The sequence below is a fragment of the Epinephelus lanceolatus genome, chromosome 16, assembly GCF_041903045.1.
Source record: "Epinephelus lanceolatus isolate andai-2023 chromosome 16, ASM4190304v1, whole genome shotgun sequence".
Classification (NCBI taxonomy): Eukaryota; Metazoa; Chordata; class Actinopteri; order Perciformes; family Serranidae; genus Epinephelus; species Epinephelus lanceolatus.
The window spans coordinates 42,017,180-42,044,932 of record NC_135749.1 but is presented as its reverse complement, the minus strand read 5'-3'; the positions used below and the strand labels follow the sequence as shown (position 1 = coordinate 42,044,932).

At 39.7% G+C, this 27,753-nt stretch overlaps 1 protein-coding gene across 1 annotated transcript in view; it reads left to right on the top strand.

Annotated features, from left to right (window-relative positions):
• The first annotated feature begins 17,909 nt into the window (after positions 1 to 17,909).
• ssr2 (signal sequence receptor, beta) overlaps positions 17,910 to 27,753 on the top strand; it is a 31,811-nt gene continuing 21,967 nt past the window's right edge. The window contains exons 1-2 of the mRNA XM_033644005.2: positions 17,910 to 18,023; positions 20,398 to 20,558. Coding sequence (XP_033499896.1) covers positions 20,398 to 20,558 — 161 coding nt within the window. The 5' untranslated portion in view covers positions 17,910 to 18,023. The remainder of the gene's footprint in view (positions 18,024 to 20,397; positions 20,559 to 27,753) is intronic.

The window sequence follows — 27,753 nt, the reverse complement described above, 5'->3', positions numbered from 1 at the left end:
TAGCATTAGTCATACTTCAATCAATCAATTTCAATCAATTTTATTTATAAAGCCCAATATCACAAATCACAATTTGCCTCACAGGGCTTTACAGCATACGACATCCCTCTGTCCTTATGACCCTCGCAGCGGATGAGGAAAAACTCCCCAAAAAAACCCTTTTAACGGGGGAAAAAAAAACGGTAGAAACCTCAGGAAGAACAACTGAGGAGGAATCCCTCTTCCAGGACGGACAGACGTGCAATAGATGTCGTACAGAACAGATCAGCATAACAAATTAACAGTAATCCACATGACACAATGAAACAGAGAGAGAGAGAGAGAGAGAGAGAGAGAGAGAGAGAGAGAGAGAGATGCAGGTAATGACAGTAGCTTACAACAACATTATTGAAAGTAATAATATTGTAGTTATAGTTCTGGCTACTGTGGTGCAATATGTTGAAAGTATGTATTAACATCTGGCAGTATACATGTGTGACAATAGTCATATGTGTATAATAACAGTAGAAGTATGACTAATGATAACAGCAGCAGCAGCAGGAGGCATCTGGCAGGACCACGGCAGCAACACAACCACACACGTCACGCTGTCCAGGCACCGCTGCGATATGAGTTAATCTGAGAGACAGTGGAGCACAAAGGCTCTGGAGAAGAAGCCGAGTTAGTGACATCCAGAATGGCCGAGTTAGCAAGATGCAGTAATAGAATACAGAGAGAGAGAGAGAGAGAGAGAGAGAGAGAGAGAGAGAGAGAGAAGGAGAGAAGGTGCCCGGTGTATTATAGGGGGGTCCTCCGGCAGACTAGGCCTAAGTCAGCCTAACTAGGGGCTGGTACAGGGCAAGCCTGAGCCAGCCCTAACTATAAGCTTTATCAAAGAGGAAAGTCTTAAGTCTAGTCTTAAATGTGGAGACGGTGTCTGCCTCCCGGACCGTAACAGGAAGATGATTCCACAGGAGAGGAGCCTGATAGCTGAAGGCTCTGGCTCCTGATCTACTTTTGGAGACTTTTGGGACCACGAGTAACCCTGCGTTCTCAGAGCGCAGTGTTCTGGTGGGATAATAAGGCACTATGAGCTCTCTAAGATATGACGGAGCTTGACCATTTAGAGCTTTATAAGTTAACAGTAGGATTTTAAATTCAATTCTGGATTTTACAGGGAGCCAGTGCAGAGAAGCTAAAACAGGAGAAATATGATCACATTTCTTAGTTCCTGTTAGTACACGTGCTGCTGCATTCTGAATTAGCTGGAGAGTTTTTAAGGACTTACAAGAGCTACCTGATAATAGAGAGTTACAGTAATTCAGCCTTGGGGTAACAAAAGCGTGGACCAATTTTTCTGCATCTTTTTGGGTCAGGATAGGCCTAATTTTCGCAATATTACGCAGATGAAAAAATGCAGTCCGTGAGGTTTGTTTTAAATGAGAAGTAAAAGACAAATCTTGATCAAATATTACTCCGAGGTTTCTTACGGTAGTGCTAGGGGCCAGAGCAATGCCATCTAGAGAAACTATGTCATCAGATAAAGAGTCTCTGAGTTGTTTGGGGCCAAGAACAATAACTTCAGTTTTGTCTGAATTTAACATCAGGAAATTGCTGCTCATCCAAGTTTTTATGTTTTTAAGGCAGTTATGGAGTTTAGTTAATTGATTACTTTCTTCTGGCTTCATCGATAAATACAACTGAGTATCATCCGCATAACAATGGAAATTTATAGAGTGATTTCTAATGATGTTACCTAAAGGAAGCATATATAGAGTAAATAGGATTGGTCCGAGCACAGAACCTTGCGGAACTCCAAAACAAACTTTGGTACGTAAGGATGATTCATTATGAGCGTCAACAAATTGAAAACAATCAGATAAATAAGATTTAAACCAGCTCAGTGCAGAACCTTTTAGGCCAATTAAGTGATCCAGTCTCTGCAGTAGAATTTGATGGTCAATTGTGTCAAACGCCGCACTAAGATCTAATAAAACAAGTACAGAGACGAGTCCTTTGTCTGAAGCAATCAGAAGGTCATTTGTAATTTTAACTAGTGCTGTCTCAGTGCTATGATGCACTCTAAATCCTGACTGAAATTCCTCAAATAAATTATTATCATGGAGAAAATCACACAGCTGGTCTGCGACTACTTTCTCAAGGATCTTTGACATGAAGGGAAGATTAGATATTGGTCTATAGTTGGCTAACACCTCTGGATCCAGGGTGGGCTTTTTTAGTAGAGGTTTAATTACAGCTACCTTAAAAGACTGTGGTACATAGCCTGTTAATAAGGATATATTGATCATATCTAATATATGAGTATTAACTAAAGGAAAGACCTCCTTAAGTAGCCTAGTTGGGATGGGGTCTAAGAGACACGTTGATGATTTAGATGAAGAAATCACTGTGGTCAATTCTTGAAGAGAAATTGGGGAGAAGCAATCTAAATATATATTAGGTTTTACAGCTGTGTTTGAGGTTAGATAGGTACTATCTGAGGACAGGAGGTCATGAATTTTGCCTCTAATAGTTAGAATCTTGTTGTTAAAAAAGCTCATAAAATCATTACTGCTAAGGGCTAAAGGAATACAAGGCTCAATAGAGCTTTGACTCTCAGTCAGCCTGGCGACAGTGCTGAAAAGAAACCTGGGGTTGTTCTTATTGTCTTCTATTAATGCTGAGTAATAGTTTGCTCTGGCATTGCGGAGGCCCCTCTTATAAGTTTTGAGACTGTCTGTCCAGATTAAATGAGATTCTTCCAGTTTGGTTAATCGCCAATTCCTTTCAAATTTTCGCGATATTTGTTTTAACTTACGGGTTTGAGAGTTATACCAAGGGGCGAACTTTCTTTGCTTTTTTAACTTCTACTGTTATTATACACATATGATTATTGTCACATATGTATACTATCAGATATTAATATGCACTTTCAACATATTGTACCACAATAGCCAGAATTAGAATAATAATATTATTACTTTAATTAATGTTGTTGTAAGCTACTGTCATTACCGTCTGTCCTGCATCTCTCTCTGTGTCTCTGTCTCTCTTTCTGTCTCATTGTGTCATACGGATTACTGTTAATTTATCATGTTTATCTGTTCTGTACAACATCTATTACACGCATGTCTGTGCTGGAAGAGGGATCCCTCCTCAGTTGCTCTTCCTGAGGTTTCTACTATTTTTTCCCCCCGTTAAAGAGTTTTTTTCCGGGGAGTTTTTCCTTATCCGCTGCGAGGGTCCTAAGGACAGAGGGATGTTGTATGCTGTAAAGCCCTAGAGAAAGGATCAGCACTCAGTTAATAACCTCCTAAGCTCTATGATAAGCTTTTATGGCAAGGCTTAACTATACAGACCAATGAGTAGCGATAACTAACGTCTTTCACAAGTGTTTCATCTAGTTGGTCTCACGACACCTCCAGGAGGCTAGACAGTGATCTCTGGCATCCCAGAGACACTCCCCTAATGCCAGGTCTCACTGCTCCCCGCACCAACCCAACAACCTCCTTTACCTTACTTACACATGGCTTTCTCAGCCCAAACAGCAGTGCCACCTTCAACAAACCCAGGCTCCGTACATGCGAGCTTCAGGTAGAGACAGTGCTGATACTACCTTTCCTAGCACATTCACCATACTCTATTTCACACGCTACATAGCATAACTATAATATAAGCTAAAGTTAAAGGAGATAGATAAACTCACAAGATCAGCAAACACACTCACCTTGCAGCATGGTCTCAAGCAAAAGGGATTCAAATAGGCCACTCCCAGACTTAAATTACCTTCCTCTTCCTGGATTTTCTCCTGAGAGGACTGATTGGTGGATCTCTCCACCTGATCTCAAGGAGTTATGTACCCTGCTTCGTAGTTCCCCCTGCTGGCCCCCAACTGACATTATTTTTTCTCTTCCAGATCCACTGACTTGCTCTGGCTGCTTCATCTGACATTTCCTTCACTGTCTTCCTCAAACTTTGTCCCTGCACTCCGAGTTCCCCCAGGAGCGAGACAGCTGATCTTGCTATGAATCCCCTACACCCCATTTCTACTGGACAAATCCTAGTTTTCCATCCTCGCTGCTCAGCTTCTGCTCCTAAGTCTGCATATTTAAGCTTTTTTTTTTCATAGGCTTCTTCCACTGAGTCTTCCCAAGGAACTGTCAGCTCAATGAAATAAACTATCCGTTGACTCACTGACCACAACTCTGATTGGTACAAACTATCTCCTGGGGAACAACAAGCTTTCTCCCTAAATCTACTTGCATTTCCCAATCACAAGCACCTTCTAGGCGGCCACACCCTTGCCTCCTTACTAACTTATCCCTTCTGTATTTCTCCCCCTCACGGACAAACTGAATTGCTAAACTCCTATTCTTAACACCTTCTGAATTTACCTGTCTTCGTTTCCCTTCGATGCCTGCAGCTAAACATTTCAACACCTGGTTATGTCGCCATGCATATCGGCCTTGTGACAAGCTAACTTTACAGCCTGACAAAATATGCTTTAAGGTTGCGGTACCTGAACACAATGGGCATGATGGGTCCCCATTTACCAACAGTTTTAGGTTCTGGGGGGTTGGTAACACCTCGTATGTAGCCCCTACCAGGAATCTAATATGATTCTCCTCCATACTCCACAGGTCCCTCCAACTAAGCTTCCTTTTCTCTACACTTTCCCAATTCAACCACTGTCCCTGTTTAGCCTGGGCCACTACCTTTGCACCCCTCAATATCTCCTCCTGTCTACGTATCTTTTCCATGACCAGCTTTCTTTTATCTTTGAGACCTGCTTTTTTCCATACCGGTTTGCCTGAGCCAAGCCCCAGGCCTCCCCGGCCAAACTGAACATTACCTACAATCTCTACATGCCTAAGAGCTGCCTCTGCCTCCTGAACTGCCGATCTTGGGTTCCACTTCCTCCCCTTGGTTGGATTTGGAACCACACTCCTAACTACCACGTCCTTACTCCCAGATAACAAGAGCTCTGTCCTGACTTTGGTACATTTAAATTCCTCTGTTAAACTAGAAACTGAAGTATCCCTTTTCCATACAATGCAACACTACTTAGGCACCTAGGAGCGCCCAACCACTTCTTAATATAGGAGCTAACCGACCTTTCAATTCTCTCCACAATGGATATTGGAATTTCATAAACTGACAATGACCACATTAACCTAGGATATAGCCCAAATTGCAAACACCACAACTTCAACTTTCCTGAAAGTTCTGATTTATCTATTCTATCCAATCCTTCCGCCACATCTTTTCTAAATTTCACCACCTGTTCCTCATCATTCAACTCCACATTGTACCACCTACCTAAGCTCTTTACTGACTTTTCCCTAATTGTTGGGATTTCCTCATCATCTATGACAAACTTCTTATCACTTAACTTCCCTCTATGTATCGAGATGCTTCTAGATTACGAGGCTTGATCTTCATGCTGGCCCACTTGAGGTTCTTATTTACCTTCTCTAGTAGCCTCTTTGTACATGGCATTTTTGTGGTCACCAGTGTCATGTCATCCATGTAAGCCCTAACGTCTCTCCCCACCTACCACCCACTTAGAAGCCCTGATGATTACTTCCATAGCCATAGTAAATGGTAATGGAGAAATTGTACACCCTGCCATGATGCCTATTTCTAGCCTCTGCCAACCTGTTGTGAAACCTGCCGTACTTAGACACAACCTAATATCCTGAAAGTATGCTTTCACTAAGTTAACAACTACCTGTGGCACTTTGAAGTAGTCAAACGCACTCCAAATGAGGCTATGTGGTACTGAACCAAACGCATTTGCAAGATCTAAAAATATTACATGTAGGTCCCTTTTGTTAATCTTCACTGCCTGAATCTGGTGCCAGATCATGCTAGTATGCTCTAAACACCCTGCAAAACCTAGTATTCCTGCCTTCTGCACCATAGTATTTATTAAGCTATTCCTTTCTAAGTAGCTAGCTAATCTCTGCGCTAATACACTTAAGAAAATCTTCCCTTCTACATTCAAGAGAGAAATCATCCGGAATTGGCTAAGGTCCACAGACTCCTCCTCAAGAATGAGGACACCCCCTGCCCTACGCCATGCTCTTGGGATAATTTGTTTCTCCCAAACTATTCTTAGCTGTTTCCACAAAAATTTAAGGATATCAGGTGCACATTTATAAATTCGGTAGGGGACTCCATTAGGCCCTGGGGCCGAAGAAGCCTTTGCACGCCTGACTACCTCCTGAACTTCCTTCCACCTAGGTGGCCTGACATCCATCTCATGCTCTATCCCTCCTAATGGAGGGATATCCTGTGGGAAACCTACTATCCTATTCTTCTCTAAATCTGAATATGTATTTCTCAATTATTCTTCAACCTCTAGCCTTTCTGCTTTGAGCTTCCCTCCTTTTTCCTGGCTTAAAAGGGTCCCTGAAAAAAGCTGTCCTTACATGTTCCTTCTTCCTCCTCTTTTTCCTGAGATGCTCTGCCCTTCTAAGAACTGCTTCTCAACTCCTCTTGCAACACATTAATTCCCTCCCTTTCTTCTTCTGTAGTCTTTTTCCACTGCTTTCTTAACTGTCTCCTTTCCTTAACTAACTTCTCTATTTCTCTTTGCCACCTAGACTTACCTGACTCTACCCTCTCACTCCTCTTTCTCTCATGCACCCCAAACCTCTCTGCACCATATGAGTAAATTATATCTCCCATCTTTTCTATCCTTTCTATTGCATTTCCTCTAAGCCTACTTAAGATTACTTTACTCTTTATCTGATGACATAGTTTCTCTAGATGGCATTGCTCTGGCCTCTACCACTACCGTAAGAAACCTCAGAGTAAAATTTGATTAAGATTTGTCTTTTAATTCTCATTTAAAACAAACCTCATGGACTGCATTTTTTCATCTGCGTAATATTGCGAAAATTAGGCCTATCCTGACCCGAAAAGATGCAGAAAAATTGGTCCACGCTTTTGTTACCTCAAGGCTGGATTACTGTAACTCTTTATTATCAGGTAGCTCTAGTAAGTCCTTAAAAACTCTCCAGCTAATTCAGAATGCAGCAGCACGTGTACTAACAGGAACTAAGAAACAAGATCATATTTCTCCTGTTTTAGCTTCTCTGCACTGGCTCCCTGTAAAATCCAGAATTGTATTTAAAATCCTACTGTTAACTTATAAAGCTCTAAATGGTCAAGCTCCGTCATATCTTAGAGAGCTCATAGTGCCTTATTATCCCACCAGAACACTGCGCTCTGAGAACGCAGGGTTACTCGTGGTCCCAAAAGTCTCCAAAAGTAGATCAGGAGCCAGAGCCTTCAGCTATCAGGCTCCTCTCCTGTGGAATCATCTTCCTGTTATGGTCCGGGAGGCAGACACCGTCTCCACATTTAAGACTAGACTTAAGACTTTCCTCTTTGATAAAGCTTATAGTTAGGGCTGGCTCAGGCTTGCCCTGTACCAGCCCCTAGTTAGGCTGACTTAGGCCTAGTCTGCCGGAGGACCCCCCTATAATACACCGGGCACCTTCTCTCCTTCTCTCTCTCTCTCTCTCTCTCTCTCGTATTCTATTACTGCATCTTGCTAACTCGGCCATTCTGGATGTCACTAACTCGGCTTCTTCTCCGGAGCCTTTGTGCTCCACTGTCTCTCAGGTTAACTAATATCGCAGCGGTGCCTGGATAGTGTGACATGTGTGGTTGTGCTGCTGCCGTGGTCCTGCCAGATGCCTCCTGCTGCTGCTGCTGCTGCCATCATTAGTCATTGGTCATACTTCTACTGTTATTATACACATATGATTATTATCACACATGTATACTGCCAGATACTAATATATACTTTCAACATATTGTACCACAGTAGCCAGAACTATAACGATAATATTATTACTTTCATTAATGTTGTTGTAAGCTACTGTCATTACCGTCTGTCCTGCATCTCCCTCTCTCTCTCTCTCTCTCTCTCTCTGTCTGTCTAATTGTGTCATATGGATTACTGTTAATTTATTATGCTGATCTGTTCTGTATGACATCTATTGCACATCTGTCCATCCTGGAAGAGGAATCCCTCCTCAGTTGCTCTTCCTGAGGTTTCTACCGTTTTTTTCCCCCATTAAAGGTTTTTTTGGGGGGGAGTTTTTCCTTATCTGCTGTGAGGGTCCAAAGGACAGAGGGATGTTGTATGCTGTAAAGCCCTGTGAGGCAAATTGTGATTTGTGATATTGGGCTTTATAAATAAAACTGATTGATTGATTACCCTGAGTGTTGCCAATTCTAGCCCTGGTGGATAGGTCCGTGCCCCTATCCCTCACTGAGTCACATGTCCAATGCATAGTCGTGTCCATTCCAGTGCCTTTTACCGTGTAATCCACCTGTGAGTCATTTTCCACCCCAGCTCTCACTGACTCTTGGGGTATTTTCCCTATGTTGGCTGTAGCTAATTTTGGTTGTAGTAAGGCTGCTAGGCCTCACCGCTGCTGCCATGGGTTTCTAGCCCATGCCAGCACCTTTGGGGTCTTTTCCCTCCTGTCAGCTGTCTTTTCAAGCGGTCACATGGTCTTTCCCATAAATAAAATTGATTGATTGATTGATCTCATTGCGTTTTGATGATATTGACCAATGAACTTTAGAAGGGCGTGGCTCAGCACATAAATGGACCTTACTCCTTTGTTGTGTCAATCATCACAAAACTTGTGGGAAAAATCCTGAATCATATCCTGAAAGGTTTATTCAAACTGATCACTAGTGGGCACTACAAATACAAAAAGTGTATATCTCATAATCAGCTACAGAGATTTGTATGAAATTCGGTTTGCACCATCTAGGGTCATGTCTCAGTCTGTGCATAAAATTTGGAAGTTATTTCTTAAAGAGGGCATGGATTTATTACAATAAATCTAAATTTTAAGATATTTCACATTCCAAACATCAAAAAAACATAATAAATCACCAGTATGTCCTACAGAGCGGATTTTTCTCAGCATATCCATTGAATTGTGACAAAATTTGTTGCTTGCAACCTATAGTCAACTCAGATGTCTGTCACTGTGCAAAATTAATTAACATCTGTATCTCCAAAAGTCTTCATTCAAATGTAACCGAAATTGACACAGGTATTCTTTGAATACTAGATGACGCATCTTTTAAATGGTGTTCAGATCTGTTTAACGTTAAGCCCGCAGTGATATTTAATATCTTGTTGTAATTTGTACTGTATGAACAACATTTTCTATTTCATCTCATTTTCAACCAAATGTCACCCCAATTTTTAACAGTATATCCAAAAGCAGTAGAATGATCTGAGATTTTTTTCAGGATTTTATCACCAACACTTTAACTGTCATTGTTGTCTCATTCCGTTTTGAAGATATTGACCAATGAACTTTAGAGGTGGGCGTGGCTCAGAACATAACTCCACAACCTTTGGTCCGACCATGCAAAATATGGAAGCAATGGGTTCATTCCAATATCCCTCCTCGACTCCTCCGTCCTCTATCCTCGATCACTTGACCCGGAAATTGATCGAGACTTGCCATCTTGTAGGATATCTCAATTCGTTAAATACACTTGGAGGAGTCAAGAGGAGTTTCTCAATATTCAAGTTCAGCAGTTCGGACTTGTGGACTAGGCAAGTTCGGACTTGGCAAGTCCACAGGAGAATCTGGACTTCCCCAGAACAGGAGGGAACAGCAGCGAACTTGATGATATCACCACCTCTGCTTGCCTTGGCTGTTGTACTGTGTTGTATAGGCTACATGCATTTAGAATAAAACAATATAAACACAGCCCAGCCCTGCATCTTTTCATTGTCATTGTAAGAAATTAATGTGTCTATGTTTTTAACATTTCAACATATATAACTGACATACAAAAACTATATAAATAGCTACTATAGAAATATAAATAGCCAAAATATTTTCATAAAATGTCTTATAAAACCTTTTCCCCGCAGCTGGCTTTTGTTCATATTTAATCTATATCCAATTCCCACACCTGACTTCTGATTATAATCAGTACTCGAGTTGAGGGGGGATGAGGGGGGATGGCACCCCCCTTGAAATAAAAACGGTCAAAATCATCCCCCTTCTAAAACTGCCATCCCCCCTTTCCATCCCTTGTGTCATTTTCTGAATGAACGTGGTATTACTGCTATTTCAACATTTAGTTTTACCTTTGGTTTTACGCATATCGAGTAAAATACTGTGGGCGAGGGCACGCATGCAAAGATATTTTTATACTGTATCTCAGCGAGCTGCGGCATGGATGTTATGCGTGTGCCCTATAGAGGGTGCCCGAACAATGCGTCCAAATTCACACCTGTTCTTCTCTATGGATTTTCTCCGCAGCGAGAAGCCACACATATCACGTGAAACAGCGGAACCATAGCTTTCCAACAAGACCAAGCACTTGTCCAGTGTTTTCACAGCGAAAAAAAAATGATAAAGTTACACTAAAATTATGTATAACAAAGCTTTCATACAGCTTTGCACACACATTACTCTTGGATGGATTATTCACGAATGCAGGGTCGCAAAGAAATGCCACACATATCACATGAAAGCGCAGGACTGGAGCTTTCTGGTGATACCAAACACATCATTGTGCTGCCATCTCATCACGCTATAAATATAGATCAATTGTCTACAAAATAAAAACCTGACGAATTTCTTTACAATCCATTATACAGATCTTGTTATCAGTCACTTCATATAGTGAGGAATAATATTATTAGGCTACTATTATCTTAGATGTAAATATTACATGTTTCTTTCAGATAAAACACATTTTTGACTTGTGAATGAGTCAATGGAATTTCTTGCAATAATGAAAAAATACTGGCAATTATGTTCGCCTGGCACAAACCACATGTTTTGGACAACTGTGAAGTGATAGAATGTCCCACCCACGGTTCTTATATTGCTAGATTCCAGAGAGTCTCCCCTCTTCATACGTGGCAGAATATGTCTACTTCCAACTTGCTATGGTGACATACATGTAAAAATGTAAGATTTTAGTAACAGATTTTCTTTTTTTCATTGATATAAAAATTAATATAAAATACAGACATATAGAAGGACATGCTGTGATGGAAATAATTTTTTACATACAATTAATCTTCACATACAATAAATAAATTACAATAAATTAGAATTTATTGTAATTTATTTATTGTATTTAAAGATTAATTGTATTCATTGTAGTATTTATTCAACAGCATTTTAAATATTGATTATCTGATATGAATTGTATACCTGATGTCTGAAGTGCAGCTGAATAAAATGTTCCTCTTAACATCTGACAGATTTGATCCCATTTATATTGGCGAGGACAGACTAAATGAGAAACTGCTGTCAGTATAATCCAGTACAGTTCAACAGCACCACAATCTACAACTCAACACTTCAATATAATGTTAGACTTAATACAACATTAAACAGCTTTTGTTTTTTTCTAGGTGTACCAAGTAAACTGTCAAGTCTCCATAAAAATGTAGACAGAAAGCATAATGATGAGACAAATTCAATGATGGACAATAACTAAGTATATTTACACAAGTAGCTACTGTATTTAAGTACAAATTTGATGTACTTGTACTTTGGGTATTTCCATTTTGTGCTACTTTATACTTAAAGCTACTCAAGCTACATGTATTTGATGGCTATAGTTACTTTTCAGATAGTTTGTTTTATATGTTGTAAGTTTCATATTTACAAGCTGATGTGCGTTGTTATAGATTAGACTAGTATACTAGTGAAAGGTGTTAAAATTAGTTCTACCATGACATTTAAATGCTGCTTACATGTAGCCTACGTGTAAATTGATCAGTTAATACTCAATACTTATTCATGCATATGATGATTACAACACTTGAAATTGAGTCACTATGCATAATGAGTACTTTTAACTTTTCATTTTAAGTAGGCCTACATTTTGCTGACAATACCCATATACTTTTACTCAAGTCAGATTTGGTATGCAGCACTTTTACTTGTGACTGAGTTTTTGTTCTTTGTTGTGATATTACTACGTTTTCTGGGTACTCTGTCCGCAAGTGGACAAACATATCAAACAATAGAGACATGCAAGCATAGCATGTCCTCATCCTCATTCTCCGCTGTCTTTCTCGCATCTGCCTCCTCAGCTGGGCAGCCTCCTCCTCAGCCTGCAGGTACAGCAATCCTGCTGCAAAAACTGCACCAAGACGCCTTCTCCGATCCATGTCCGTTATTGATTTTTGATTTCCAACTCACCAGTGCTCACGATCACAATAAAGACCAACTGCCCTCAAGTTCGCTGCCAAATCCGAACTTGCCAAGTCCACAAATCCAAACTGCTGAACTTGAGTACTGAGAAACTCCTATTGTCTCATTTCTCGAAACATATCGTTTCTTCTGTCTTTGTGTCTCATCCTCGCATCTCTCCCCGTGTCCTACGAGGGCGGAGCTAAGACACAAGGAAGAGACGCAAGTGAGGGAAACGTGGATGCGAGAACTGGTTTTAGGATGAACACAATGTCTTAAGAGGTACCAGGAACATATCCTGAATGTTTCATGTAAATTGACCACTAGGAGGCACCACAACTGTAGAAAAATGAACGTGGAATAATACTCATTAGACTAGAAATCAGAGATTGTTTGTCCAATCATTACAGAACTTGCAGGGCATATTAAATAGTAATTATATTATTTCTATATTTTTGATTGTTTTTCATTTGACGATTATATTCAGTATATGTATTTTTTTGTACAGCTGTCAATGATTATACTAATTGTTATTTGGGAATTGGGGGTATTTAAAAGGGCACCTCTGCTCACATTTTTTAGTCTGAAGAAGAGCCTGAGGGCTCAAAACATCACTTCTATAACAAATGGCATTTTGACGGGAGCTTTACTTGGTGTGCGGATCTTATATATGTTGTCTAAATAATAATTATGAACCACGTGTGAAATTATTTTGAATTGGGTCAATAGGGGGCACCACCAGTTAAAAACAAATGCAATTCGAAAATTTGGCCATAAATCAATGAGGGTTTGTTCAAATGTCATCAAACTCGTGGAGTTTTTTTAACTAAGCCATTAAAGCATGTCCCCAAAATGTTTCTGTAGTTGACCAATAGGAAGCGAGAGTATTTCCGAAGAAGAGTGTGGCCCGGTAGAAATTTGGATGTAAATAAATGAGTATCTGTCTGATTGTCATAAAACCTGTTGCGCCTTCATAGAATTTTATATTTGCTTTACATTGCCTTTTTTACTTTGTTATTTTAGTCCATGTATATTGCATGCTTTGTATCTGCACTGCTCTAACTTTTCAGGATAAATAAAGTTCTTTGTGATGTGTCTTTTTCACGGCTTTAACCTTTTTGTTTTTACAACTTTAATAAGTGCATGGACCACCAACCACTAAGAAACCAGACTTTTATTGGGTCTTAAATTTATAGGGGTCAAGTCATCTTTTTTATTATTATATTTTATTCTAGTTAATATTTTTCTCTTTATTGTGTTTTAAAAAATTCTAAAACATTTCTTTGCCATAAAACTTTGAATTGCAGCTGTGTTTGAAAGGCTCTGTGACAGTTTATTTTATTTTATTCTATTCATTATTATTACTATTATTATTATTATTATTATTATTATTATTATTATTATTATTATTATTATTATTTTCACACTGGGGGCCTATTGCAGAAAACTAGGATAAGGGATTAAGCCGGGATATCTTGGTTATTCTGGCTCAACTTAATCGTGATCCGGTTGCACAAAAGCGGGATAGTGGACAGCGGGATATGTTATGACATAAGTTACCATGGAGATTTATTCTGTGGAGCTAGCCTGCTCCAGACCAGGCTAAGTTCCAGGATCTATTTAATCTCATCCCTTATCTCAGTCAGCAGTCACCACAAATGGAAACCAATAGTTATTCCACTGCCCACTGCACGTTGTTATCACATTCAACCAGACCCACTATCATTATTTAAACATTTGTGATCATTAATTGCAATCATTTTAGATAAATGATGATTTTAGATGATTTTGCAATCATTAGATAATTTACAGTTTCCCATAGACTATATAAAATACAAATCCCATATAAATATAAATACACATCAAAGAGTAACATGATGTTCCTTTATTGAATAAGGATAAATCAAAGCAAGTAAACCATCAGCTCCTTTCAAAACTGAAGTCACACGGTGACTCTACAAGATAGAAAGCACGGAATCAAAGGATATTATACAACACAAGAATAAATACACATTCAAAGTCTGTATATGATACACCCCGCATGTCTGCACACTGAAATAAATGCAGGACAAATCCATACACAACAAATGAGCAGACAAATGAATGGATGCAGTAGCCTCCCTGCAAGCTTGTATACACACAGTATACAGCACAAACAACATAAGAGGCCAAATCAATTTAAATTGAATAAAAAAAAACATAAATTCCTCTGCCAATGCAGGCCATATTTAACTGAAATTCACAGCATGCATCTCTGCCACTCCAGGACATATTTAACTGAAATTCAGAGCATGCGTCTCTGCCACTGCAGGACATATTTAGCTTAAATTTAAAGCATGCATGTTAACTAAAATAATTTAACACATATTGGTCCCTGACCAGCTGACCACTGTCGTCATCAGGGAAGATGGCAGGATTGTCCCAGTCCATGTGTGATGGCACTCTGGGGGCTCTCTCCTTCCTCAGGCAGGCCACATTGTGGAGGACAGCACAGGCCACAGTGATGTCACATGCCCTCAAAGGGCTGACCCTTAAGTGGTTAAGACAGTGAAAGCGTGCCTTCAGAAGGCCAAAGGTCATTTCGATCCTGGCCCTTGTCCTGGCATGGGCATGATTATAGGCCTGCTGTGCTTCCTGAGGGTCTGTGTATGGTGTGAGGAGAAAAGGCTGGCAGGCATACCCCCTGTCCCCCAGCAACACACCAGAGAATTCACCTGTCAATACAAAATCTCATCATCACAACCTCATAAATAGAGTGACATTCTTGACACAGCCATGATGTAAAAAGTGGTTATTAACAGAGGTTGTGTGGCTCACCTTGTGATAGGCGCTAATAGATTCCAGAGGTCCGAAAGACTCGGGAGTCATGGACTGAGCCGGGCCACTTTGCCACAACATTGCTGATCAGATAGTCAACATTGCAGACCATCTGAAATTATAAGATGAAGACTATTAAACCAATCAGTGCACATCACAAGCAATGCACAGTGTTCATTAATCGACAATATCAAATATATATATATATATATATATATATATATATATATATATATATATATATATACAAATATATATATATATACATATATAATCCCCCGATTTTGTGAATAGGAAATCCTTTCACAGCATTAATGTTAAAGGTGGACATGACGTTTTGATATCGATTAATGAACACTGTGCATTGCTTGTGATGTGCATTGATTGATTTAATTTATTTAGTCTTCATCTTATAATTTCAGATGGTCTGCAATGCTGACTATGTGATCATAAGAATATATATATATATATATATATATATATATATATTCTTATGATCAATCAGCATACACACAAACACACACACACACACACACACACAAAATTGCATACATATAATGAAACAGCAGAGGAGCATGGAGCATGAGGAGCTAAGATAAGGTAAGATAAGAGGAACTTTATTTATCCCAAAGGGAAATTCAATTACGTCAGTGAGCTCATCTATTCATCAAAGAGTTATACAGTCTGATGGAGTTACATTTACACAATTTCACTCACATCTGCAGTCAGTTTCACTTACAATTTCAACTAATTCATAATCAGAGTACAACTACGTTTTCGGAGATGTTAATTAACTATTTGGATTGTAATTGTGATGTTTCAGCGGAGCAGTGAGTGTGTATTTGTGCAATACTTGCGCATTCAGGCGGTCTGCAACTTTGCTTTCTCTCGTTGTTTTATTATTGTGGCGGTGTTGCCTTTCTTTATGATTCGATCCTTTACCTCTTCGTAAGCCTCCATGAGGATTTCTGCCTCCGACGGGGAAAAGTACGCCGCTCTTGTTGCCATGGTGAATCGGTGAGTCTGTGATCGATAGCGGGGTCTATTAGAGGAAGCCACGTGCGCGCACTGATCCAGGATTGGTTTCACCTGGCTTATGAATCCGTGTCTGCTCATCCTGGCTTGGTCTTTGTGCAACCAATTAAGCCTGGACGTTCTTGTTTTGGATTCGTTGAACCCAGCTCAGTCATTTATCCTGGATGTCTGAATCCTACTTTTGTGCAACGGGCCCCAGCACTTTGCGCATGCAAAAAGAAATCTTTGAAGAGATGCTCTTTTTGCTACTTGAGCCACCTGCTCTGCAAAATGTGTGTGCATGGCACTGGTTTTAAGTCTTGCATGTTTTACAAAGAACATTTTGATTGTGATTCTGCTTAAGCTTATGTTTTATATTTTGTTAGAAGCAGCCATAGGTACAGTCTTCCTATGTTGGGCTTTGAGATGTGCTTGTCACCAGTGCTATAGGCTATTGTAAAGTAAGAAGACATTTAACAAATGTTCTGATTTGGAGGTGTCTAAGCATTTGTACACTCAAAAAAGATCAAAACATAAAAGACAACACACACACACTAAAATCATATGCTAGAGAAAAAGGTGGACATTTAGAGTTATTGAATTTGCACAAAGAAGATTTGTGCTGGTGTATTTGTGTGTGTGTGTGTGTGTGTGTGTGTGTGTGTGTGTGTGTGTTTCTTTAAGGTCAGCTACTTTGTAATTAGCACATTGGTCTGAATGTGTTTTATATGCTACATAAAGGTTATTTGTTTCCACCTAGTGGCTGAATTGGCCCACTGCAGGCAGACTGCTGACCAACTCCCTCACTTTCCTTTGCCTGGATTTCCTGAATGGAAAGTACTGCATAGAGTTACAGCAGAGTAATTCATCATCACATAAACTCAAAATATTCATATACTTTAAATCATACATCATCACAAGGTATAATGTGTATATTTCACAAAAGCATTTGCTCAGATAAGAAATATCCACAATAAATAAATAAATAAACAATTTAAAAAAAAGCTAAAAAAAAAAAAGGCTGTTGGTAAAGTTTATGTTTGGAGATTTACCATCCATTCATCAATCCATCAATTTTTTACCCAATGCCATCAAAACAGCAGGGATAAAATGTTTTTTCTTTCTTTCTTTTTTTCTTAACTTTCTAAGTAATTAGTGCCATAACTGAACTAAAACTGCACACAGAGAAAAAGTAAAGAAATCAAACTGACTGTAAAAAAAAAAAAAAAAAAAGAAAAGTTGAGAGCATGAGAGAGACATGGACCCGTTAAAGGTTTTTTTGGAGAGTTTTCCCTTATCCGCTGTGAGGGTCCTAAGGACAGAGGGATGTTGTATGCTGTAAAGCCCTGTGAGGCAAATTGTGATTTGTGATATTGGGCTTTATAAATAAAATTGATTGATTGATGGATCAGGAGAGACACTGCTTATGCATCAAAGGAAATTTGAATTAGAATTATTTAGTTGAATACTTTTTTATGCCTTATTTATAGTTTATTTTGTTATAGATTACAACTGCCTATTTTACAAAAAACAGTAAAGAGAGCATGATGGAGAAGTGTTTGCCTTTTCGAATGCGTATAAAGCACATGGCACCATTTTGAATTACATGCAAGTTTTCTTTGATCACAGGCATATTTCTGTTACCCACAAGGGCCTGTTTTCTTTCTACCATATAGTTGGAGGGCCCAATCTCTATGGGCCCCCTTATCCCATGGGCCCCAGCGTAACTGCCCTGCCTGCACTGTCTATATCTACGCCCCTGCAACCATGTAAAAATAGCTTGCATTAAAGGTCCTTTCTGCATTGAAAATGCTCCCCCCTCTATGACCCACCAACAATCAGAGGAAACGGCACCACCTCCCAGCACTAGGGGGCGCTGACCTGTCTGCAGTCCCTCTTTAGTCCACGTCATGCTAACAGCGGCTTTAAGCTTCTGAGCATGCGCCTCGCGACCTTCTTCGATATCCACGATCCGGAGAGCACCAGTGAACGGTAACAGTCTACGCTGTATTTCTTTTCACTAGAAAAACAGCACTCATATTCTGACTTGTAATTTTAGAATCAGATTCATCAGTGTTACTTGCCCTATGTGTGTGATGTAAACGTAGACAGGACTGTTCTTAAAGCTAACAATTCTGTCACTGCAAGCTAACGTCAGATATGTCTCGTCTTGTCCACGTAAGCGTCTGAAACATTCTGGTTTATCACTTTGACTTTCAGGCGAGTTCTTGTGAATTGTTCTTGTGAATTTTTACTTCATCCATCCATGAATGCCCTCAACGTTTAGATCAGAAGCGCTTTTATTCTGTTTGTAAGGAACGCTTTAATGAATGGCTTTAAGGCTCTCCGGTCCTGTGGAAAATTTGTACCTCAGGTCAATCTGCACTTAACTTAACCTTTAATGAATAAAAGAATAACGAACTGAGGCTCCAGACCTGCAACACCTGGCTTGAGGAAAGAGGAAGATTTTCTAGGGTCAAGTTTTTGACAAATGGCCGAACGTAGCCTCATAGAACCCTGCAGCCCAGAGAAACGGAGTAAAAAAAAAAGGAGGAAGTAAAATTACTTTAAAATAGGTCACTCTTAAATTCATAGCTCACGGTTAAAAAAAAAAAAAAATCCATCAAAATAGTTTAAACCTAGTGTTAAAACTAGCCCGTAGTGTCTCTCCTCTCCTACTGGCCATGTTGGGGGTAACTAGTAACTCATTAAATTACAAGATAAATGTAAGCATAACCAGTTACTGAGGAAAAACATGTAATAAATTAAAGTTACTAATCCAAATGATGGGGGTTACAGAGGGGTTTTATCTGAATTTATTCTTTACAATAAAGTGTAGAATCTACTGTTCATTCTGTTGCTTTGTGTCTCTTCACAATGTCGGAAAGCCTTCTGTTGGCTTAGTCTCTTCTCATCTTTATTGCTCATTTTAAACACCTGTTAGAAAAATAATTAAAAAGTAATTAAATGTAATACGTTACATTGCTTTGAGCAAATTAAAATAGTTACATTACTTTTCTACACATTGTACATACTAAGAAAACAGAAGAAATTATTTTTGATCTGGGACATCTGGGCAATCATTCTTCACTATTGTTCCAGATCGTAAAAAAGTGGTAACACAGTGTCCTTCTCTGCACACAGGGTGCACCCTGTCCCCATGACCAAGTGCATCACAGGTGTGTCAATGGCCATGAAATTACCAAAAGTGTGTTTTCGTAAGCACCCAACGCACTTTGCAGGGCGCACCTGACTGCAGTCTGGCTGCTCTTGTGTGCACCACGTTATGACTTTATTACCATCTGCTGCGCTCAATGATGACAATAATGGGTACTCCTTTATCTGACATTTTCAGCTTAAATCAGTTACAGTTGCCAAGACATCTATGCATGCTGGTGTGACACCCCTGATCTCTGCTAAACATTATAGATAGCTTAATAAGAGGAAACATGCTAAATGTATAGGACTGTGAGGCCTCTCAAAAGACCAAACCATGGCATTTTTTCTACCACACTCTGTTTATAGCTAACTGTTGGCAAGAAACAGGTTTAAATGAAAGCCTTATTTAAGCAATTTATTGCATAAACATGTTTATTGAACTGCTGGCTAGATTAATTAAAGGTCTAGTCTACTGTGTAGGATTTGGAGGCATCTAGCAGTGAGGTTACAGATTGCAACAATTGTAAGTAAAATTTCTCCCGTGTGCCAAGCGTGTAGGAAAACCACAGTGGCCAATGTGAAAATGTGAATGGCTCTTTCTCAAGCCAGTGTTAGGTTTGTCCTCCTGGGCTACTGTAGAAATAACATGTCAGAGTGAGCGGAAGAGGACCCACTCTATATGTAGACATTATCGGCTCATTCTAAGCTAATGAGAAAGCAATTCTTGGTTTCAGGCGAGTATGACATTCAGTGTTTGCAGAAATATGCAGCTGCTGCAGAGGCAAACCTTTAGACCCAGCACAATGAAAGTTTAAGTGTCACTTATCTGCGCCTGATGTACTGCTGCTCCGTCAGTGCACAGAGAATGTTCCACACCTTAAGAGTGTGGAGCAATGAATAACTGAACAGTATATATGTTTCAACAGTGCACATATAAAACAGTCCAGCTCCAAAAATAGAAAATCAAAACATTGCAGCCGATGTTTTAATCGTGGCAGGCTGCCTCAAATATTTGAATGTGTCGGAAACCTTGAAGGACAAAGTGAGCCTTCTTCACTTTATAGCCAGATGTATGTGGACACCTAAACGTCAGCCAAATACAACCATGTGATATGAATTTTGGAAGCTGGCTGCAGGTGTCCACATACTTTGGACCTTATGGAGTGTGTGCCTTTAATAGCATTAACCTGGCCTGTTTTTCTTGCAGATGACAAAGATGCTACCCGTGTTTTTGGTCCTGGCTCTGTTTGGCCTTGGCTCAGGAGAAGAGGGAGCTCGTCTGCTGGCCTCTAAATCCCTGCTGAACCGCTACGCTGTGGAGGGCCGTGATCTGACCCTGCAGTACAACATCTACAATGTGGGCTCCAGGTAGGGACTGTGTTGACTGTGATAATACTCTCCTATAGCTGCTGTGAAGTTGTCAATTGACAGTTTGTGACACAAACCTTTAATTATGTAGGAAAAAATAATGTTTTGTGAGGTGTGAATCAGATCAAATGGGAGATAAGATTAGTTCAACTCAGGGGCGATTCTAGGATCAGAGGTTTAGGGGTGCTGAGCACCCAGAGAGCTGCCCGGCCAGGCAAGATAAATTTCACTGTTTTGTGCATTTTAACGCAATTTAATTCCCACATTTGTGAAAGAAAAGCACGACACTTTTTGGGAAAGTCTGTGACTAAACTATCAAATCTGACAAAGGTTATTTAAATGCTGAGCCACAGCAAAAGAGGAATGGATTGGAATCATAAAATAAACATATCGTAACCCTAATTTCTGGGGGAAGACAACTCATTTTGATACAGCAGCTCAAACAGTATACGTTTCTGGAGTAAACCAGCCCCCTATAGTGAGTACCAAAAATACTAATAAGAATACTAATAAATAAAGTCCTCTCTCAGCTCCTCTTTCTCTCTTTGTACTGTCAACCAAAAGGCAAATAACCAAACAATGCGTTTTATATCTAATAAGAGATATAAACTGATACATTGATCCAACTTACAACATCATTCTAGATAGACAGACCATTTTATCTTACACTCTTACCTGAACCTGGCTCTTTTTTTTTTTTTTTTTTTTTTTTTTTCGAAAAAACAATCTTATATCCATGATGAGGTTGTCTGTCTGTCTGTACACACACACACACACACACAATAGGAGTTATAATGTTAATGGGCATCCAGTCAGTTAGCTAGTCAGTAGCACCTTGGCTTTAATATTAACACATGCACATGACACAACAGCTAGCTTCTCTCATTCCAATTCAAACACAGGACAGTGGTACTGACCACCTGTAACGTTTCCTAGCTAGAAAAAACGTCAGCTAGCTCCTACCTAACAATATAAACAGTGACCTGCGATTAAATGCAGCAAAAATGAGGACAGGTAATGATAATAATGTGTTGGTATTGAGTGGTAGAAGTTAGGAAATGTGCCACATATCCTGGTTTCAGCCAGGTACTTACACCACTACTTCATATCACCCACTCTGGAAGGCAGCGCATTGCTCTGTGCAGATAGAGCGCTCAGAGCCCGGGTCGGGGAAAGGTGGGAGGGATGGGGTGGATCAAACCATGGGGGTGGTTTTGACACTTTCCTAGCTTGTTAAAAAAGGACAAAAAATAAATAAAAATCTCTCAAATTTTAGGTGTGCTGGGATTCAATTTACCACCCCCAAAAATGGGCTACAAACGCCTATGGTTCAACTTGATTGTTTTTGACTCCACATGAAGCTGTAACACATTTATAGAAATTCAACATGGTAATGTGAAAAAGACACCAAAACTATCAACAGCTGTATGCTAATGATTCATGTGATGATCTTAGTAAATCTCAAAAATGTACTTTTTACCAGATGGCCTGTTTCTTAATGTATTACCCAGCTAATATAATAATAATAGGGCTGGGTATTGTAATAAAAATTACAGTACCAGTACCCATGTTGTGACAGCGATACAAATAGAGTACTTCATTTGGTACCTTTTTTTCCTGCTGTACCATCATGTGAATACAAGCATCCATTTGTGTAAAATGCCAGCAGACACCAGAGGAGTATAGTACAGCCACACTTCAGAACGTTTTGGTGGCATCTCGGCAAGCTGAACTGCTTACTCCATCAAATATACCAGACTGTACTTCACCACACCACAGACTACGGATTGTAGCTGCTGATATAACATAATGACATTAAAACGAAGAAGGCTTGTGGGAACTGGCTGCAAGCAAAACCGTACAAATAGTCCTTTCCTTTTCTGCATCTGGGTACGAAAAGTATGGAATGCAGGGATTGCTTGACTGGAGAAGTTTCAATACTGCTTGGTTCTGGGCTATTACCCTCGATATCCAACCCTACCAACTATAGATGATTATATTGTACATCACAACTTAATTTAGTGACATTGTGACAGCTTGCTACAGACTTAAACGGTTGATCAAAACAGGCCTAAATAGATATGTATTGTTGGCACAGTTGTCCCGTGCTAAGAAGCAGCTGTTGAAATGCATGAGATGGCAAGATGGTAATAGTATGCTTAAGACACCACAGTAATAATATAGAATCATACCATACTGAGTAGTAGGGATGCACCGAATATTCGGTAACCGAATATATTCGGCCGAATATTGCAAAAAAACACATTCGATATTCGGTGGAATAAGTTAAAAGCAAGGCCGAATAATAGTGGCATGTTTTGATAACGCAATCAAACAGCGTGCCGTGACCAGCGGAGTAAAATGTCGGCAGTGTGGCGAGCCGCCCGTCACGGCACTGGCATTTGCGACTAAAAATAGTTTTGAGCAAGCAAAATAGACTTAAATCATTCAGCACACTGTGCGAGCAGCCTACAGATTTCAACCATCAGCAGAAACGAAAGGCGAATCCCACCGATTGTGGGTTGAACGGGGGTCACACACACAGACAGTAATGTATTCCTGTCAAATCGGCTTACCGCGACGGAGAAGTCGGCTCCAATAATATCCTCTTCTTGGCGTCATGACTGCCCAAAAGTACCTGAACAGCCGAGCCAGCCGAACACGGGTACGTGATGTGTCAGAGGAGAAACAAGCCATTCACGGCCCACAAACCTCACCGCACTTTAGGGACTGTTCTTTACTTATGAAGGGACTTATGAGGGGAGGAGGGTGGCTGGTTGATTTTTATTTCATTTATTTATTTTATTTCAATCCCCCTATGTTAATCACTTATTGATGCTGTTTTTGAAGTATGAATAAGTCAATCACTAATTTATTCCATTGAAATATCATTGATGTATTATAGAAAAGTGATTTATCTTTTTATAAATGACAAAAGGCACATCTGCCTCATTTTCGCTGTGGTATCGTGATACTACTCAGAACCATGATATTTTCATTGGTATTGTACAGTGGGTCCCAATATTAGTACCCTGACAACACTAATCTAACAATATTCGGTATTCGGTACTCGGTATTCGGCCAAGCGTTTAATATTATTCGGCTTCAGCTTCGGCCACAAATTTTCATTTCGGTGCATCCCTACTGAGTAGGGGTGTAACGATACATCGATCCACATTGATTCATTGATTAATGATCCATTTACATTGATGCAAAATGAAAACATTGATCCATATCATCATCTTAAAGATACACCTTTATTTTGAAATTCACATAGCACATCTGTGTCACCATTTTAGTGAACAGGTCTATTTTTATTATTTTTTGTTACAGAAGAATACTGTTTTTCATTTAAATGCCTGATACCTGGAAGAGCTCAGAAATAAAATGGTCAAATCATATTCTAGTTGTTTTTGTGAGTTGATGTAAATGATTGTGTTTGATGGGCATATGATATTGCGTCATATCGATCGCAGGCTCCTGAATCGAATCGAATTGAAATCGTATCGTGACAGACTTTGTGATATCGGCATCGTATCGTCATCCAAACAAATCGATATAATATCGTATCATGATGAAGCTGGTGATTTACACCCCTAATACTGAGCCTGTCTGTACAAGGGTTACAGTGGTATACAGGTTTAAAGGTATATTGTGATATTAAAGTTGATGGTTATTATACCATGTGTATTTGCTTATTTACGATATTGGAAAAAATACACTTTTTACTCATACTTCCATTAACAAAATGGTTTCAAGTTTGTATTACAGTAATAAAACATTTGTTTAACCATAAATATACCCTCTATTTTCATTCCTTTAAGGGTCCTTCTGACTGATAATAATAGTTGATAATATCAGTCCTTATGACTGATAATAATAGTAATAACTGATATTTTCTGAGACTGTTATCGTACTGTGAAAAAGTCATACTGTTGCAACCCTAGTGCGTGCGTCCGTCAGTCATAAATTCAACAAGTATTTGAATTATAGACACTGATTTGGTTATTCAATGAACAGTGACCACAATGTCTACAACATGTTAGCAACATTAGGAAAGCTATAGTGTAAATTCTCACCAAATACAAAGAATGAATAATACAAATTGGTAACAGAGGCCCCGCCTTTACCCCCAGCAAATGTTGTGCAAAGCATTGTGGGGATTTTATACACGTTAAGGATACACACATGCATCCTTGGTATTTATCTGAAAGAAGGACTCAGTCCTCGGTGAAATTGGGAAGGATCCTTGACGTTGGAACAGTCCTTTGGCGGGGTTTGATGATGTAGCATCCTTGAAATTCAGCCGTTTGAGGATCCTTCCTTAACTTTGAGAAACACCCAACATGTCAAGAACACCCTAAGGGAATTTCCTCAAATTTGGCACCAGTGTTCACTTGGGGTACGTCCCAAGTCTCTTATTTTTATAGTGCTACTGCTAGCTCCTCGCTTGAACCAGAAGTCCGCCATCTTCTAGGCCGTCCCAAGTCTCTTATTTGTGCAGTGAGGAGCTAGCGCTAGGAGCTAGCAGCAAGCTTTAAGCAGCTACGAGCTAGGATGGTCGAGAGGTTCCTAACAGGAAGTCTTTTTTCAGCTTGAGGCCATGACATATAAATACCCACCCCCTTTATCTGGCTCATTTGAACGAGATGGCGGAGAAATAGCGCAAGTGTACCCGTTACATACATTCTTTGCAATGAAACGCTGTAATTCACATGCCTACGTGACTACAAAGAGTAACGTTAATGATATTTCGTGCAAGACTGTCATGTTGTAATTAAGTTTATTTCATTCACAATCCGTTGCGTTGTTCAGCGGACTGTCGGTGATGTGTGGCTGTTAAATGTGCAGTAGCTCATGTCCAGAACCACACGTGTTGACATAACACCACACACACAAACACACACACATTTGCCCATCATTAGGCTAATTGTCCTGCATGTCATGTGAGTGGAATGTTCAATAGCTTGTAGGTAATATTAATTAGCCTATTAATATTAATTAATATTATTACTTTCATGTTGTTGTAAGCTACTGTCATTACCGTCTGTCCTGCATCTCTCTCTCTCTCTCTGTCTCTCTCTCTCTCTCTCGTTCTGTCTCATTGTGTCATACGGATTACTGTTAATTTAGTATGTTGATCTGTTCTGTACGACATCTATTGCACGTCTGTCCGTCCTGGAAGAGGGATCCCTCCTCAGTTGCTCTTCCTGAGGTTTCTACCGTTTTTTCCCTGTTAAAGGGTTTTTTTGGGGAGTTTTTCCTGATCAGCTGTGAGGGTCCTTTACGGCTTTGATCAGCGAATATAATGTGACTTGGGATGTAGATATGCAGCAGATCCAGCTGTGCCGCCATCATCAGGAATGGATGTCGCTTCATGTGAGGCTACAGTGGAAAGGACGTCTCATGTCTCTTAAACCGACAATGCTCGCTCATCGCTCCTAGCGCTAGCTCCTCACATTTTTTCCTAGGTGGGAGGGGCTAAACAGCTTGCAAAGTCGGCTAGCAGTAGCACTAGCAGTAATTTAAGAGACTTGGGACGGACCCTGTGACTCAACAATGAAGTGATTGGATTTTGGTGGTCAAAGGTGAAGGTCAATGTGACCAATTTCTTAAAATTTGACACAAACCTTCCACTTGGACTGAAGAATTAACTGAGAATTTTGTGGTCAAAGATTAAGGTCAGAATGACCTCACAAAATATGTTTTTGGCCATAACTCAATAATTCTTGCGCTAATTATGACAAAATTTCACACAAATGTCTAATAGGATAAAAATAATAAAGTGATGACATTTTACTTTCAAAAGGTCAACTTCACTGTGACATCATAATGTTAGGCATGAAACACTTTTATGGCCATGATTTAGCATCCTAACTCAAGAACAGAAGGAGAGACATCTGGTCAGATATTGAATTGGTGAATTGGTGACAGTAATCTTGGGTGTCACCTTGAAACTGTGTTGATTGAATAGATCTTATGTGCTGCTCGGGGGAAGATGTTTGAAGCATCCATGTTTTCACAGACGGATGTAAACTGTAAGAGGAACTGGTGTGCAGAGGCATACAATAGCAGGGCAGTAATTCTAGGTTATTTTGGAAGGAAAGGTCATTTATTTATTTATTTTTCTTGACATTTTTAGGGACCTCGGCCGAAGGACGAAGTCCCTATTATTTTTGGTGCGTTTATTATTATTATTATTTTTTCTTTCTTTCTTTCTTTCTTTCTCCCACCGCCTCTTTGAGGCTGTATTTGACCCCTTAAACATGCTCAAATCCTCACCAAAATTGGGACGCTTGTCAGGACTGGCGAAAAATTTGATAAAATGAAAAAATCAACCCCTTCCAACAGGAAGTGAGCTATTTGCCCTTTCATAGTAAGATATCATTTTTCAGAAATTCTCTCTATCAAAAAATATTTCGTCCTACACCGTTTATCGTATCGGCTTTAAACTCACACACGACAGCTCTACCCCTGGTGAACAATACTTCTGAATGCCTTTGTCATTACTTGAACGGTTTGGATTTTATAAGCGCTCAAAGGTGACTTGACACAAAACCTTATGACGATCTTCGAAAGTAAAGATGAGGGTCAACACATCTATAACTTGCGACTAAGTTCGCATTTTTGACTCCACAAACATAAAAACTATATGTCTGCATTCGGGACGAGTGTATCTCTCTGTTGGTATGATCAGATTGACGATTGGACCCACGGTTTGAGAATTCAAGGGAGGAGTTCAAGAGATTTTAATCCCATGTTAAAGTGCTTGGGCTGTCACCCTGTCTCTCACTCAACTGCAATGCAGCTCATTAATCAGCATAACAATGGCTTCACTCTGACAGACACAAGCTTCTGTGTGTGCGTGGTTACAGTCTTTAAAGGACAGATTACAGCAGCAGAATCTCCATTTGAAACAGCACCTACACATTATATATTAGTGTTTTCCATCTCTCACATACTACTACAGCCTTTATCAAGCCCTACAATTCTCGTGCTCACACCCCTGACCTAAATCCAACAGGAAGTGAGCTATTTGCCCTTTCAATGTAAGATTTTGCCTTAAAACTGCCTTTCCTAAAAAATCTTCTCATACACCGTTTATCCTATCGGCTTCAAACTTGCACAGATGACAGATCAACTCCTTCTTATCAGATCTTATTTATAACTTTTTCATTACTCGATTAGTTTGGAT